The sequence below is a fragment of the Pocillopora damicornis genome, chromosome 4 (assembly GCF_964200805.1).
Source record: "Pocillopora damicornis chromosome 4, jaPocDami1.2, whole genome shotgun sequence".
NCBI classification, from domain to species: Eukaryota; Metazoa; Cnidaria; class Anthozoa; order Scleractinia; family Pocilloporidae; genus Pocillopora; species Pocillopora damicornis.
Window position 1 is genome coordinate 19,430,070 of NC_142673.1, and position 17,775 is coordinate 19,447,844.

General features: G+C 38.9%; 2 protein-coding genes across 3 annotated transcripts; both read right to left on the bottom strand.

Annotated features, from left to right (window-relative positions):
* Positions 1-13: 13 nt before the first annotated feature.
* On the bottom strand, positions 14-1,547 carry LOC149047166 (uncharacterized). Its single transcript, XM_089205606.1, has 2 exons — positions 1,211-1,547; positions 14-264 (listed from the first exon to the last, which is right to left on the bottom strand). The coding sequence occupies exons 1-2, from the start codon at positions 1,415-1,417 to the stop codon at positions 154-156; spliced, it is 318 nt and encodes a 105-aa protein (XP_089061732.1). The 5' UTR covers positions 1,418-1,547; the 3' UTR covers positions 14-153.
* A 2,160-nt stretch (positions 1,548-3,707) lies between these two features.
* On the bottom strand, positions 3,708-17,700 carry LOC113683265 (dual specificity protein kinase TTK). 2 transcript variants are annotated; one of them, XM_027200487.2, is made up of 15 exons: positions 17,637-17,700; positions 16,271-16,584; positions 15,698-15,804; positions 15,138-15,344; positions 12,348-12,614; positions 10,860-11,740; positions 10,295-10,446; positions 9,839-10,091; positions 8,114-8,242; positions 6,943-7,119; positions 6,620-6,701; positions 6,218-6,321; positions 5,669-5,911; positions 5,032-5,122; positions 3,708-4,776 (listed from the first exon to the last, which is right to left on the bottom strand). In XM_027200487.2, exons 2-15 carry the CDS (start codon positions 16,504-16,506, stop codon positions 4,739-4,741), a joined length of 2,967 nt encoding a protein of 988 aa, XP_027056288.2. In that variant the 5' UTR covers positions 16,507-16,584; positions 17,637-17,700; the 3' UTR covers positions 3,708-4,738. The 2 variants fall into 2 exon arrangements, with proteins under 2 accessions (XP_027056288.2, XP_089061731.1); XM_089205605.1 differs by lacking the exon at positions 17,637-17,700 and adding an exon at positions 17,269-17,381.
* Between the last annotated feature and the right edge of the window lie 75 nt (positions 17,701-17,775).

The window sequence follows — 17,775 nt, forward strand, 5'->3', positions numbered from 1 at the left end:
AAGAGTTCTAAATATCTGAAGGTTTTCACATGTTATTAAATCAATTTGCTTAAAATACTGAACTTCTTTTTTTCGTAATAAGGCAGCACGGACGACTTTTCCACAGAGAACTTCTTCCTTTCTTCTTGACTTTTTGGATGGTCATGATAGTGCTCAGCGAGTGTGTACGTGTTCTTGGGAAATTCTCCTCTGTTCGTCATTAAAAATATTAATTTCCTGAAGCTCTGTATCGTCAGCTGTCATAATTCCAGACCATGGTGAATTCTTAAAAAGTAAAGAGAGAAAGTCGGCATTTAAAACTCAGAAAGATGACCATATGGAAGCTAAGAAAAATGGTTTTTCTTTTGATGGAGCAGCGACACGATTGTTTAATAAATTCCGCCACAAGGAAATTAGTGAAGCGTTGAGAAATTTACGTTAGTCAGGTAACCTTTAAACAGCAACATGCCAAATAGGAAGGAAAGACTGGATAGATAAATTCAACAGGCTAAAATGAAGAAGCAATCAAGCCGGAGTGCTGGTGAGCATGCGTGTTTGTTCAACCCCCGACTCAGGTACCGCACAGAAGGAGGAGCTGGGGGCCTTGCCCCCCCCTCCCCCCCCCAATTTGTTTTGAAAAAAAAGGTGTCCTGCTTAGCATCCCCCCATCCCCCTGCCTTGTTGGCTGTAGCTTATGCGTTCGTCTTTAGCCTCCCACTAAAAAATTCAAGTTTGTGGCGCGGACCCTGAGGCTATCGTACATTTGAATAAGATTTACTTGGAAATGACCAGTTTTGTAACTTTCATATTACAGATATCATCCGTCCATAGAAAACGGACCAAAACTTAAAATAGAATTAAGATATCCTTGCAGTAAACTAAACTTGATCCGAGGGAGATTAATCCGCAGAATTCTTTCACTGGAAGTTTCTAGAGCCGCCTGTGGCCTAATTATCTCTCGTAATTGAGTTATCAGTTACTTCGCCGCTCAAAATCAATACATTAACCCGCAAACAAGTGGTAACAGACAGTGGGTTTACTCTCGACATAATACTAAAATCTCGTAGTTATTATACCTGGAAATGTGTGGTTCCAAGAACAGTGTATTATTGCACAGATTTTGGAAGTTTCTTGATGGACGCTTCACAAGACTCTTGTAAGCTCTTAGTAAGAATGTGAACTTTCTCAGAAGAAAAAAACGAGCTGCGTAACTTTTCAAGTTAACACTTACGTTCCCACTTTTTTCCTCATTCTCCACAGGAATCGGTTTTGAGCAACAAGCACCTGTATTAAGGCGTTTATCCATGAACAGCCTAGTACGCCTACGATTTCGCTGCTTTACCGCAAAGATGACCACAAACACTAAAATAGCGATCAACGCTGGTGTTTCCAAAGCGTCTTTGAGGTTGATCTCAAAGTTGAAAACGAAAGAAAACATTTTGGTTTAAATTGTAACACTTTCCTTGTAAAAATGGACACTAATCTTGAACTGTTATGTTTGATTCACGCGTTCTTGTTTCAGGCCGGCCTAGATTGTCCCTTTGTCACGAATTATCACTCTGACAAAGGACAACTGCTTATCTGACCGTGTCGTTTATTTCCTCCCAAAATACGACAATACGATTGGCTGATTTGAAGACACCTGAAAGATAGTTGTTTGCCAAGCGGGACAAATAGTTAAGTATTAGTCGTGGAGTGCATTGTGAAAAAACCACCTTTCTACAGGCTGGAAACATTTTACATTTGTTAGAAAATGTGTTTATGCCAGTGTTTGGTGAATAGAAGTCCCGGTACTGGCTTGGATCTCGTTAGATTCCCCTAGTTCACGCTTAATTTTCCAGCATTATCATTAGAACTGTTTCCTACATCCCACGCATTTCACCAGCTAAGTTTAGAGCTGTCAAGCGTGATATTTTTAGCACAATATTACCGAATTTAGACCAAAATTTGACAGTTCTTGGTCAGCACTTTTTATTTTGGGCACAATTGTTTCAGTTTAGGCGCTGATTGGTTAAAATTGGGGAAATATGTCTTTAAAATGGCAGTTTCAGATTTGAATGGCTAAGAACGAGTTATTTTGATAAGACTTAAGAAATTCACTTCAGGCGCAACAAGAATATCGGACAAAATGAACAGAGCACGCATTCAATTCACAGAAACGCATTGAACAATGTATTCCAAAGGTAGAGAGAAAGCCCGGTCGTGAAAAAGAATCAACCTGAACGTGATGGGAAAAAACAATGAGATAAATGGATTCGATTTTATAAGAACCACGCAATCGTTATTTAAATTCAAATGAAGTAAACAAGCAAACGAAACATGACACAGCCATGATGAGGACGCGTGGTCGATGCCTATTCAAGCAAATCCGATTTACTCTCATTTCCTATCTCAATAAAAATTAAATACGCAACCATAAAATGTAGGCATATCGAGGCTTTAGGGTTTAATAGTGTGGTATTTGTTAAGTTGCTTCGCCGCGTTCGCTTGCAAGCATTTTAATAGGGTAAAGTTTCATCACAGAATGGAAAGTTAGTAAAGTGATGTTGTGATAGTCAAAAAGCAATTTTACGTGAACGGCGAATGAACAGAAGTAGACAGATTATTTATAACTCAAATTACAATAGCACAAACAATGATTAAAAAATAAAACCCAGGGATCTCACGGGAATAGAGACCGTAAATGTTACAGTTTGTTTTGTAAATCTATCGAACACTACTTTGGCTGTTTGACCTGTGACAGTTCAAAATGTTGTATTCCATAGCCTCCAAATTTTTACATTTCAGGTTTAAATATTGTTTCCACTTCAATATGCTTTGCCGTTAATAATTCGCACCTCAAAGAGAAATAAGTATAACCCTTCTCCCTAAACATAGAAATCATTCACAACACTTAACAAACCGTGGAAGGAAGCAAATCCCAATATAATTAATTATCAAAACATTTTGGAATTTCTCAGATTGTCAGATCTATTTTTTATATCGATATTGTGCGTCTCGCAAAACTTCATTTGGCACAGCGGTAAAATAAATTACCAATTCAAATATCACATTGTCATGGAATTACGTGTTCAAAGCAGACAAGAGGGTCTAACACAAATTAAACACCCTTTGCTTATGTAATAAACGCTTATTAGCTATAGCCGTTTGGTTTTTCATTCGTCTGATACACAAAGTTTAGATCAATCATTTTTTAAAAGAGCGCTGGTTTTTATCGAGAACAATGTACTGTGTGTTTGTTAAAGAAGGGAAATAGTCCGTGGCACTTGACCTTCATTAGGAAACTGTGAGTAGTGTGGCTAGAGAGCATTTAGTGAACCCTTAAAGGATTTTAAGCAAATGAAGATCATCGCAGTATATACTCAACTTAAGCAGTTGAGAAATAAGGCCTGAAAAAAATTCAGGCCTGAACGGGAATCGGACCCATGACCTCTGCGACACCGGGTATATAACGAACTCCCAGTTGGCTTGATAGCTCAGTTGGTTAGAGCTCTGCACCGGTGTCGCAGAGGTCATGGGTTCGATTCCCGTTCAGGCCTGAATTTTTTTCAAGCCTTATTTCTCAACTGCTTAAGTTGAGTATATACTGCGATGATCTTCATTTGCTTAAAATGTATTTTCCGCAGTACAAATATATGACTTTCATGTATTCTTATCACACCTTAAAGGATTCTTCAGAAGTCCACTTAGTCATCTATTTTGAGAGGAGTACCAAAGGGATGTTATAAATTCAGCAATTGAGTTTATTTGGTGCAGATCAATGATGACCATAATACGATGTACACTTTCAAATTATCACTAAATTGCTTTCATTTAGTAATAAATGTTTCTGAGAAACAAAACCTCAGGTAAAAAACTTAACACTGATAAGCACAAAACAAGTACTTGCCAGTACTCTGAAAGTGTATGCAGCACCTTTGTTGATTGCAACTGAGATAATTTTAAAAGACTGCATGTGGTTACTGATATAACATAATTTTTGTAGCGTTGAAGAGGATTAGAAAAACACTTTCAGGAGCTTAGTGACCAAAGGTTGAGTGAATAAGGAGGAAGCAATCGGTTTATGCTGGATTACCCGATGAAAATCATCACAATGTGACATTTTCACAGATAGACTATTTTTAGCAAGGTTTTTTTTCCCTTCCGCCTTGTTCATATTAGTATCAAGCGAGGAACTGGTTGGGAAATGTTTAAACATACGGCCCTGCTGCAAAAAGATAAAATAAATTCTGGTTGCGATAATTATCATTCGCCTTTCCTTGAGGTCATTCTGGCTATGAGAATTTTATTTATTTATTTCACCCCATTTTCTCTCCCCCTCCCTCTTGTAACCCCCCTTTCCTCCCCTCCAACTTATCTTTAGTACTACGACTTTAATAATTCTGGTGCTTTCAAAGACAAGTGTTTGATACGGCTGCTTGTCTGGCAGTCTATTTTTTTTTGCTTTCGTCAGCATATTTACTTACCTCGGCCTACTTATAAACAAATCGCGTAACAGTGTGTTCAATCATTTTGTTCATAAGCTGTATTAACAAATCACAGAACAAAATGTAGCTTAACGCAAACGGGTTTCCTGCGCTTGGTTTGACCATGTGCATAATCACATATTCAAGGTCTTGGATTTAAAACCCACTTCACTACGAAAAATATATAATACTGTCAAGATTACACACATAAACACAATAAGACTGTTTATAAAACCAATACTCGGAAAACAGTCGAGTTGTTTGTGTTGAGGTAAGAATTTCAGGGATCCTTATTAGCCAGGATTCTCATACGTTGTGTTCCAGGTTTGTTCTAAAAGAAAAAAGAAAGTTCTAAAATAAATATTTTTGTTCTTCCTACAGATTAACTTAATAACTTAACTTGTATAACTTAATGAAATTCAAGCAATTAATTTAGAAACTCGGTGTACTCGTCGGGGGGAGGTTATTAAGAAGTAAAATGCCACTCAGTATCTCGCTTCTAAATGTTGCCTCTAGTGCCACTACTACTAATAATTTAGAGTTTTTTTCTTAATAGGGAAGGTTCTACTGTATTTAGTGTACTTACCAAATGAAAACTCAGAGGTGTTACGAGGATGTGCGTTCTTGTATTTCTCTAAGAGCTCATGCTTTAAGAGTCCATTGAGATCCGGGTTTTCCTGCATGATATTCGTTATTTGATAACTTCAAAATATTTCTTTTACGTTCGCTGAATTTATCTCATAGATATCACTAAAAAAACTGTTAGACGTATTACTCTTGATCAGGGAAATTTTGTTTTCGGTTCAAGCTCTTGTAATGCTTTCTAAAGTTGTCCATATCATCATTAAATATGCTGTAAAAAGATAAGCAGGACATTACTCATCCACTTGTAGGTGAAAATTGATTTATCGACCCGTGTTGCTGATACTGCGAGTTATTCACTTTACTTACTCGTGAGCGTTAATATCAACAAAAAGATAGAATTCGTACCCAAGCAAAGCCATGTAATAATCCCTCTGTATCACAAAACGTTTCATCATCTTTACTTATAGTCATCTAAAATAAATGTCTGTCATTCCCGTAAAGAAAACCAAGTATTTTTTATCAAGACTACCTCGCATGCAGACCCAAATGTCTCTCGCCTGGGCGCCCCTTTTAAGGATGTGGACGAGGAAATAGGCTTACAAAACAAGCTTACTTTGATTAAAATGTATTTCACAAACCTTATCCTGTTCTCTATCATTTTCTTTCATATATTTGGCACTTCCCGAAGCATGTGGGGGTTTCAGCGCCTTCTGAGCCTGATTCAACGCCTTCACATCGATTCCCACCAAGGGCTGACGATTAACAGGCTCCGGGACTTGACGAGGCGGAAGTTCCATCTGAGAATTCACCGGAACCGAGGGTCGGGGTGCGGCAGATAACAGGCTCACCTTTTTACCAGTGAGCAGCTGTTTGTAGAAAGTCTAAACAAAGAAATAAAGTTCTCAGTGAGTGTAACTCGAAAAAGAAAAAAGTTTTGTCGTTGGCAAAAAGGGAAAGGAGACTATGATATGATATGATGTGGTTTCATTTACTCTGGAAACGAGCACAAATAGTGAAAGAGTGGAGATCAATAAGGTGATTGAAATCCTCACATCTCCAGCCTAAAATAATTGGCGTCCTGTAAAGGGATAGAAAATAAATGCCTTCGATTTTCTTCGTCGAAGTGTTCGATTCTTTTAGTATCTTTGCTAGTTCGTGTCTTGAATTACATGTTGACTTAATCTTACCTTACTAAGAGCCCGCACCGAGCGGGGAGAGTTGACATCAGCCTTTGCGAACTCCATCAGGACGTGGAACATTTTGTCTTCATCCTCAATTTCCACCGGGGGATCTAATGGTAAAGACAGCGTGCCTTATTAAAATGATTTTGAACTGAGCTGCTTAGCAATAACCCTATGTGCCTTTTGGCGCCAAGCGCCAACAACTCAGCTTGACCGTGTACGAATACCTCGATAAAAGGCAGGCTGTATGCACTTCTTTGAGCAATGAGCTTTTTTCATGCCGATAACTTGCTTGCGTTCTGTAACTAACAATTTGGATACGTCTATTTTCTACGAACGATTGACTGAATTTTGCTAATGTATTCTCTTGACTAACAATTTACCTCACAGCAACGCTGACGCACTCACCATGAGATGGAGGATTTATGTAAGGGTGAGCCAACAACTGAGGGATGGTATAGCGCTCCTTGGGATTCCGGAGAAGACAGCCCTAAAAATACAAGGAAAGGCAAGCAGTTATACAGGAGACAGCTGAGCAGGTGTTTTTTGTTTTTTTTTTCCATTCTTAAGCCCCCGCCTCGCGCGTCACTCGTTCTAGCTTCAGCTCGTTGGGAAACGCTAAAAAGTGGTCTTTCTTTTGACATCTATAGACGAGGGAAATTATTTTGGGGTTGTAAATATTGACATGTGCACGTTTGATTTTTCATATCATAACAAATGAGTCAACAAACCTTCATGACATCAAGCAAGTTCTTGTCTTTGATTTCCGGAAACTCGATGACGTGTGAAGGATCCATGATACATTGCAACTTGATGATATGATTAGTTATGTGTTGGAAAGGAGTCCTACCATACACCATCATGTGGAGGATACAGCCTAAAGACCAAACATCGCTTGCTCGGCCGATCTAGGGAGGGACGTGAATTCAGATCATTATAAAAAGGTTATGACAACGTCGAAGGTTGAAGCCGTGTACTGGATATCAGATCACGACAAGAGCTAAAGCCCTCAGTAACTAACAGTACATAATAAAAGGTAAGAGGTCCAGCTTGGATACGAGGCTTGAGAGGTCACCTATGACGTTTACAGCAAGCAGTTACCTGCAAAATTTGAACCTCTTACCGTCTGCTTTCAACTAAATGCATTTGTGTGCCAAAGCGAAGGTATTTGCATCAACCGTGAATAGACATTTTAACACTTGTCCACAGCTGATTTGAGAATTAAAGCAAAAGTGAGTGATTTCTAATATTGTTTCTGCCGTTTGCCACGATAAACATCTTTGCCGACTCCCATAGCCACCCAAGCTTATCCGGGTTGGTTTTACAAGGGACTGGGACTAATTACTAATTCCTCACGAATTGGGTGCTAGTCTGTTGCAGATCACCTTTCCCCCTGGTATTTTGTCTGGTCTCCCTGACAGTTTTCCGGCTCTCATACTCTTGGCCCCAGTTTTTCAAAGGGTGGATAAGGATATTCGCTAGATAAATCTCTAATCAGTGGATTGCACTGTATGTTTTGTAAACACTTATCCGCTGGATGGCGATTTATCCGTGGGAAGGGGTTATTCGTCCTTTGAACAACCGGGCTCTGGGTGGAGAAAAGCGGTGTATAAATACAATCTCGACAAAATGACTCTAGCGGCTGGCCATTTGATTACGGCGTCTCCCACCAGTAACATATACGTACACGCTGCGCGCAAAAGATGCAAATTGCAGGTGCGTCATGGCTGTAACAGGGGTCGGGGCGAGGGGACCGATATCCAGCAATCTTTACCAAACTAAGTTTGGCCAATAAAGGATTCATCATTTGCGTGAACGAAGAAGCGGGTAAGATAGGTGTACCTTTTCCTTTCGAATTCCCTTCAAGTCACCCGCTGGCGTACCAACAACTTATATCCTTACCTTCATTCTGGGTTTTGCATTTCCCGCGCTGTCAAACCGAGGCGCGTGAGAGATATCTTGAAAAGCTTCTGGAGACATAAAATTTAATGTCCCAACCTGTGTTTCAAGTTCAACACTTGTTTTATCTCCCTGAAAGAAACAAGTGAAGGCTAGGTTGGATAGAATAGAATAGAATAGAATATATATAGAATAGAATAGAAACTTTATTAAAGTGTCAAAAACCGTCTAGCCAGGGAACAAATCCCTTACTAATTTGGGGAAACCAATTAGGGGAGAATATACAAACTAAAAAAAAACTATATACAGTAGTAGGTAAAATATCTATAGTTAACTCATTAAGAGATTTATAGTAAAAATACACAGAAGTCAAAATGAACAAAGGCTACAGCCTGCGTAGCCATCATCTAAAAGTTCACTTATATTGAGTTGGCGTATCTTGCTTTTAAACGACGTTAGGGTTGTGACGTCCCTGATACTCTTGGGTAGTTTTGTCCATAGCCTAGGCCCTAAATATCTAATAGAGTGCTTGCCATAGGTGACTGTCTCATACCTAGGTATAGAGAAATCTGCTTGCCGCAGATTGTAATTACTATTTGGTTCTTTAAAGATGTTACTTATATATGCAGGGCACAGTTTATGCTTTACTTTATACATAAGGATGCACAGATCCTGTAAGCGACTATTTAGTAGTGTTGGCAGATCTGCCTTCTCTAATAGTTGATCATAACTAGAATTATTATCCTTGAAAACCGCTCTAAGTCCTCTTTCTTGTAGTCTTTCAAGCTTTCGGGTGTCACTCGCTTTACAAAAATGCCACACTAGGTGACAGTACGTGAGGAATGGTAATATCGCGCTTTTGAATAATATTAACTTAGATTTCATAGGAATTAAATTACGTAGTCTCATTAGAACACCAATTCTCTGGCTGGCTTTTTTACAGATAGAGATTACATGCTCAGAGAAATTTAGCTTAGAATCTAACACTACTCCTAGAAGTATGATATTATCTTTAGTTTCAATCACAACATCATTCACGCAAATATTGCTGTCATTTTGAGTGAAGCCCAAGTTCAAAACTTGGTACTTTTTGAGGTTTCCCGCCAATAAGTTAGAATCGTACCACGTTGTTGCTAAGTTGGCACTATCCTTTAACTGGGAAGTCACAGCATATGAAAAGCACGTAGACTCACGCTTTTTTGACTCAGGCATAAAATTAGGACGTCTGTCAAGAAGTCCACTTTTCGATTCCCAACAAAAACAAAGACCACGGGAAATTGTCTGTTATCTGGTCTTTTCCATTTCCTTATTTCAGAAATTTTATAGCGAGTTCTCAACCCGGGCACGCAGAAGAGCTATGCGCTTTCATTAAACTACCACCTTTAAAAACTGACGCTTTAAGAACAATATTATGAGTCTTTCTGAAAAGGACTGAGCTCAAATTCCATGATTTTCCGAGAGCTTTTCACGGATCTTTCTGTATTTTTCATGACCTAAAAATTAGAAGTTGGTACTGAAGTAATGTGAAAACGATCATGACATGAGGAAGCATTTCTCTTTGTTGTTCTCAAAAATGTAATATTATGTGATTTCCCATGACTTGACAGGCTTCTAAAATGATGTGATAGACTTCATTGACAGGTTTGCCATGACCCTGAGAACATAACGGAAGTTTTTAGACAGTAGGCTTTCAAATATTCAGAGACAGGACGTGGCCATTCAACTTACTTGAAGAGAATTAGCAATCCCGAAATCGATAAGTTTTAGGCGTCCTTCGACCAACAAGAAGTTGGCAGGTTTTAGGTCTCTGTGAATGATGCGTGCCTCGTGAATCACGTGAACAGCTTCCAGCATCTGTCGCCAAAATACCTGAAGCTCACTCTCGGTAATCTTTGTGCGATTCTTTCTCAAGAAGCCCGCCAAGTCAATACTTCCGCATTCCATCACCAAAATAAGGGAACTCCTTTCTTGGTTCAGTTCCCTTAAAGAATAAGTAAAGATAAGTAATCATAGGATACTCTGTTCTCCTAAGATTGAGTAATTTTTCGATAATCTGCATTTTGTGACAAATGCCCATCCCTTGAGGACCGCACAGTAAGAGTAGGGACTGATGCAGTTGTTTGGGACTAAATGACCCTAAGCGTAAAAAGAGTACATGTATTAGCAGAAGAATATCATACTCACCAGTCAAATAATTTAATTATGTTATCATTGCCCTGCAATCTTTCCAACAATTGCACCTCGTTGATATAGCTGCGAACAATGAAATCGTCGGCCTCTTCTAAATTCACGTACTTTATAGCACATATTCTTTTCCCGTCGAAAGCTTGGAAGACCTGGAAGCGTATCAATGAAAAAATGACAGATTAAAAAAGTTAAATAGTTTGAACTCAGGAGTAACAGGAGTAATGCGATTGAAAGTAAACTTGAACTTGGTGGTAGTAACTGAAGATTCAAAAACCTGAGCAGAAGTCATCATTAAGGAATTCGAAAGGTTGTCATTCGTAATTCCTAACCTTGACTTTAAAAAATCGTGGCAGTTGTCCACAATTCGCACACTCCTGCCGGTCTAAAATGCTAACATTATACACAAAAAAATCGACGATCCATTTTAAGAACAGTGGAAAAAAGTGAATTACAAGCTTGATCCAAGTTGGAAATGAAGGCAAAAATCGGTCTCAAGGCGGCGCTTAAAGCTGCAATAAACATGTCGGAGAAAAAAAATTATGGCAAAAACCAGAAAACTTACCTTACTGGAGCCGCCTTTACCAATAGTTCCTAGTCTCTGGTACACTTTGCCTTTCACCATGATTGTTTCCTGCGAAGACTGGACAGGGACGGCTGCTGGCCTTGAGAACTGCATTTCTTGGGGGTAGCCTGAGGCATGACTAGCACCTAAGAGCTGACCAGGCATCGAGTGTAATGGGCCACTGTGATTAACTCGTGTAGTACTGTGTTGCGACAGAGAGCCACTTGTTACAGTGGATTGTGCAACTGAATTAGTACTTTGGTGACGAATGGTGACTGAGCTATTAATACCTTGGTTTGACTCAGATGACAAACCTTGCAGCGTTGGTATTTGATGAAGCATGGGCTGGTGACCTGAGTTGGACACATCTCCTTGCCGCTGATTGCTGCTGTTATTCAGCATCGCTGGCTGAGGGTTTGTAGTAAGTGAATGAGATCCTGCTGGCTGCTTGTTATACGGTAGGTTTTCTAGTGCTTGCGGCGCAAAAATCCCCCGTGTTTCCACTGTGTTATTCCTGAAACAATCTTCAGATTGTTCACCCGATGTTTCTTTCTGAGATCCACAAGCAGATGGAAGGTTCTGCTCCCCACCCGTGTCTTTCTGTGAACTTGAGGACGCAGAATGAACACTGCTCCTCGCCAGATGAAATCCATGTATCTGGTTACTGGGAGCTGCCTCAAGTTCACAATTCTGTTGAGGCATCTCCACAGTACAGTCCAGTTCAGTTATACCGTTCAACTCGTCACCAGGTTCACTCAATGCTGGTAGGGGTCTCTTCACTCTCATTGGAAGACCAAAGTTTATTCCTAAACCTCCTCCACCGCGTCTTGCCTTAGGGCGGCGAACTGATAGATTCATACATCCAGCAAGACTGTCTGTACCTAGAATGCAAGTAAACCCTCAATTACATGAGTGAGATTTCCCCAACAAATTTTCTATTGGTAAGCTTTCCTTTGTACAATAAATTAAAGATACAAGTATTTGAAAAATTTACAAAGGAGGGAAAGGTTGCAGAATGGTTTAAATGACTTGACAAGGAGACATGTCGAGAGAAGCATAAAGGATTTAAGGCAAAATCTACTCCAAAAACTGAAGACCTATAGATGCTGCTTACACAGGAAATCCGAGGAAATGCAAGACATTTTTATCTGTTAATCAACAAATGTAACTGATAAAATTAGTACATAAGTAAATATATCAGTTTTTGTCTCACGATCGTTAACTATTCATTGTGAATTCTATCAATCCCAAGATCTTGGGATCAATTCTCCACATGGTCTTCTGTACATTTCTAATAATTGTAGTCCTGAGAATTTGGTTTTGCCTCAAATATTATCCTCTACTTGATATTTTTCTTTCTTTTCAACACCTTCCTTGTGTGAAAATGTATTGATCTTGCTGGAAGAAATTCCTTTTTAGGTCAATTGTGGAAGTGAAAAAGTTAAGAAGGATTAGCTGCATGCAGTGTTTTATATCTTGTTTATTGACCTGATTTGAAGTCAGGAGTAGATTTCACAGACGGTTTCTGGGTGGACATGCTCCCACGCTGCCTGTAGGTGGATGACTGAAAAGGGATGCTGTCGGCCTCATCGCTGCTACTGCTGCTGTTACTTTTTCTGAAACTGAGAGGTTTCTTGCCACAACTCTCCAGAACACTTGGTAATTTGAATGAAATCACAGCACTGGTATTGTCAGAAACTTTTGCTGTGCCAGCATCTGTGAGCTGTGTGGAACTGCATGTTGAACTTTCATCTCCTTATAAGTTTGAGAAGAAGACAAAAAGATTAGTTTGACTACCAAACCAAACAAGATCAATTTTAGCCATATAAATACCTGGTCAATAAAACTACTTTAATATGACATGCCCAGCTCTTGTAACATTCATAACATTGAAAGTTCCTGTGGTTGCTGATCCCAATATTTATTTCTTGTTTGCTGTATTAAATGGTGTTTGAGATGTGAATAATTGCAAAATTAATAAAAAAAAAAAAATAGATGAGTAAACTAACAAGCCTGCAGCCAGTACATTTCAAGAGCTATTCCAAATGCTGGTGGCCCATTTTCAGCATGGAAGAATGACATTGTGTTACTGGTACCTGTTTTTTAGAAACTAGTTACTCAAAATCATTTTTTTTTAAACCATGAACCAGGAGTCAAGAATCAGGAATCTGGTTTCTAAGCCAAGACCTGCTGTGCTATGATTCCTGAAATTTAACTTTTAAATATGGTTTAAAACCTTACTGTTACTTGGAACTGAGCATATTGAACAAACTTGTTTAACCTGACAACCCAACATTAGGGACAAACTTTTATGGCCTATTGGTAATTGTCAGTAGTAAATTTTTACATCAAGGCAACAAGTAGCATCAGAATCACTAAGAAAAATTGGCAGTTTGAAGGGAACTTATCATTTATCTACACTGACAATTGAAAACACAGAGGAGCATTGCAATCTACTAAATGAAGGTTTGACACAAAATTTTATACTTCATATTCTTTCTAAACCTGGTATAAAATTAAACATATTTCACGCAGTGATCATTAGTAATATCAATATTAGGATAGAGTGATTTATTAAAACTCTGCAAACTTTAACCCAGTGACATCCGATGCGCCCTCATGCGCCCAGAAATAAAACCCCTCTGAAATTCCAATGCGCCCTCATGCGCCCTGTCAGAAATGGCTTGTTTTGATTGGCTGTAGCTTAAAAACAAAACTCCCCTGGGTATTGAAAAGCAGTGAAACGTGACATGCAAAAAATAAGCTTTCGTTTGAGACCAAACTCACTATTACACGTTTACCGTGCGATTTTTTACAAATTTTTCAAAAATATGTTGTGGTCTTAGACATGGCTTCTGCAAGAATTGATGAAAGTTAATTTTCATCCGATGAAAAGCAAGAAGTCTTCGCTGGTTTTATCATCGAAGAAATTGAAAAAAGCGACAAGCTCGTCAAGCATAGCATGTACAAAACTTGCTTCGCAATGTGGATGACGAGATGGAAGATTTTTTCGACCAATGGTCACAAGAAAGGGGAAGCGATTCCGATGTTGAGCTATACGCTAGTGAGGTTGAAGAAGAAAGCGACGCTAGTAGTGATGAAGAATCTGCCGCAGAAGAAAGCCAACCAAATGCTCTTCAATGGTCTAGCTAATTGCAACAAATTAATGTTGAGGAATTCTCCATTCGTTGTGGCCCGACCAGAGATCTCGGAGAAAATGAAACTGCCAAAGATTTCTTCAATGTATTTATCGACGATGCTTACATTGACGAAGACGTCCGATACACCGTTGCGTACGCTCGTTCGAAAGGGGATCGATCGTTCACATCTACCCAAGCGGAAATTTCAGCGTATCTCGGGCTAAACATTCTCAATGGAATCCATGAACTTCCTCAGCTGGAAATGTACTGGGATTCTGACGAGTTTGTTGGAGTTGATTGCTTAAAAAAACCATCCCAGAGCACCGCTTCATGACTCTGGGGAAATATTTACATCTTGCTGACCCGACCGAAACGATCTCCTCTGCAAAGTTTGCCCCCTTGTAACTCGCTTGGAGCAAAAGTTTGCCTAAGCGAAGAACATATATGCATTGTTCAAAGTGAAACTTTTCATTTAGGCGTAAAAATTGGTTTGTTCTTGCTCATGACTCGCAAAAAGTAATTTTATAGCTGCGCCTTGTGACGTGTCGCAATGTCGCTATGGCGGGCAAATTCAAAATTGACCCGTGTTAGAAAGTTTAGGATTCCTTTTGATGAGGAGGAATTTGCAATCTGTCTTTTGGTGTTGTATTTGAGGGAAAGCTTTTTACATGATTCTGATGGAATAAGAGTGCAAAAGAGAGTCATCATACTGATAAATACTTTCAAAGCTGAAGGCAACCTTGCCAATGACTCGCTGTACATCATGAAGTTGAATCCGTTCTCTAGCTTTAGAATTTTTTTTGAGAGCCCGATGCTAAAATTGAAAATAAAATTTGACAGGGGGAAAGTATATTATTTAATATGCAACTTTGTGCAGTTTCCTTTCAGTAGAGTGAAATGAAGACATTAAAATCTTAAATTATTTTGGCAGTGGTCTGTGTGTTCACTGTGGCAGCCATTTTCTCTGGAATTTCAGGGGGTGGTCTGAGCTCTAAGGTGTGGAGCTCATTGGGTTAAGAACCCTTTCATTCCCAGAGTCTAAATTCAATACTTCATGCTGTCTATGTATACTTGTTTCATATAAATACCTTCAATAACACTCTTCTCTAAAAGCTACAACATAGCAATTAAACTTTACCTGTACTCAAAGGTGACATATCTACTGATGATTCACTACTCTTCTGATTGGCTCTGTAATGTGTAAAACCTGTCAGTTCCTCAGACTCCTCAAGCAGCACCTTCCTCCCTGCTACAAAGTTATCATAAGCTTTTAAAAGCAACTCCTTAGGTTCTGCACCAGAATCTTTTCCTTTCCGCAGTAGGCTTCTGCATTTGCTTCTGTTTCCTACAAAAATTGCACAAATCATCAGGATCAGGTCTGTCCTCTAAGAAGAATCACAGAGTTGCAGAGGGTTGTTGTTACAGATAGCCATTGTCAGCAGCTCTTTGAGGCTCTCATGAAGCAAAGTTTTTCAAGTTGCATAGAGAAAAACAAGTTAGACACCTCTGTCACCCAGGCTCAGCTAGAACACAATGGGGATTACAGTGATTGCTATGTGTGAGTATTTCTGACTCCTTTGGGAGTTTCCTGTGTTTTCAAAGGGAAAGGGGGTTCACCATGGTGCACAGTGTGCTCTTCATATATTCTTGAGATTGAAAAAGATAAATTTGAAATTACATATGTAGTTGGATTCAAACCTGTTAAAAGCTCAAACTGTGCCCATGCAACAAAAACAATAGCAAAGTGTTTTGCATTGTTTCGTGCCAACTGGAATGAGCTTCGAGCATCATCTTCTGATATTTTCCTGTAAGTAACATAAGAACATAACTACAGTCACAACTCTAAAAATGTGTCTGCTTTAACCTTCTTTAACCCTTTCCAACCTGACATCAGTATACATATTCTCCATATTGTTCTCTGTACATTCTCTTGGTTCTAAGATGGAGAATTTACAAAACCATGGAGAGCTTCATTAGTTGCTGATCATTTCCTGTATTCTCATGACTTAAACCTTTATTTCAGGGGTGACATCCTGAGGAGAATTTAGAACCTTGTCACTCTTAGGGATTAAAGGGTAAAACAGCTCATAACACATGTTTTTAAGATACCAGCATTTTCTTAGGGAAGTGATGCAATGTGGTTGAATTCCTAGAAAAAAACAATTGACTGTTCTTGAGGTGGTATTAGCAGCCAATTTTTTTCCTTGAAATTGGGAAATGTTCAGCTGGTTCTTTGAAGAAACAATCATGCGATCTCTTTCCAACACTTACATTTGCAGTTTTGCAAAATTCACAAGAATACGAGCATAGGAGATGTTTTTCTTATTTTCTTCTGCTGGGATTTGACTAACAGCTCTTTCGTAGAGGTACAACAAGTGCCTACAGTTCTCATCTGTAAGATCTGCTGCCAGTCTTGATTGTCTTGGAGCCAAAAACTCTAGCCAGTCGTCAGGTCTGTTACCATTACTTTTTATTTTCTGAATAGCTGTGGTCTCAGCATCCATCATTGTAAATAGCTCTTGATTTCAGTAATGAACAGGTTAACAACAGACTGCAGCCACATCAAGACAGTTGCTAACAACAAGCTGACAAAGTAAAATAATTGATGTTACCCATCATATAGCCATAGAGTATAGGTAGTTCAATGTAAAATTTGTCATTAATTATTAGTAATTATAATTATCAATTCATGGTTAGGCTATGTGAGAGCAATTCATCATGTTAAAAAAAGGTGGCTATGTGTACAGAGTGCAATTTTCAAGCGATACTGCTAATTTCAAACCATTTTATCTGTTCTTTAAATTTGGAAGAAATACCATCACAAACTCTTAAGAAGCACATACAATGTGGGAAAAAGGTGTGAGATAAAGTGACCTATTTGACTAAGTGTGCTGAACTATGGCTGAGCAGATCTGGGATTAAGTCCTGCCTGGGTCTTTCTGTTTGTCTTCTTAGATAAAAACACTCTCTTGGTGCCTCTCTCCACCAAGGAGTACAAATGCATACCTGCACTTTGTTGGGGAAACTTGAAAAAACAATGGGAGATAACTCTGCACTGGACTGGCACACTACTCGGCAAGAAGCGGTGATACTTTGAGTTGCTACTTAAAAATTGCTATAGGTTCCTCTGGATGAGCCTTCTAGCAATTCGTAAACCTTTCAAGTTTTCAAATTGCACAGAATTTAAATAATTTGATCGTAGAATTCAAAAGAATTAAAGTTCATTCTCTCCGTCTAGGTAGTAAGCTCACATGAATTCAGAAACATACCTGCATACATCATACAGTTTCTCCTGGTGCACGATGTTAGCGTTTATTAATGTCCATTCGAGGAAAAGTTAGAAGGAAACCTGCCTTCCTTTTCGTTTAATAATAGAAGTATCAACGATTGTTCGAGTTGGTCATTTGTGTATGCTGGAAATATTTCACGGAGTTCTTATCCTAACGGTGAGTCAACAAACCGATACAATATCTTGCTCCTCCATAATTGTCAACAATTATTCGTCAACTTAACTTAATTCCTTCAATCTTTTTCGTTATTATTTGTATAAAATCTAAAACTGGACATATTTAGATATAAAAAAGCCTCTTTGATGAAATTTTTACCCATAAAACCGTATTTATTTTGAGAAACTTACCACTACCATGCAGACACAACCGAACCTTCACCATGTTAGTTGATGTTATTTGGGTGATTCACGTGAAGCCGTCTTCGAAAAATGCTGTCATTTGATTGGTTTGCTTAATAGAAACTCGCTAGCGATTGGTCGCTGTGAA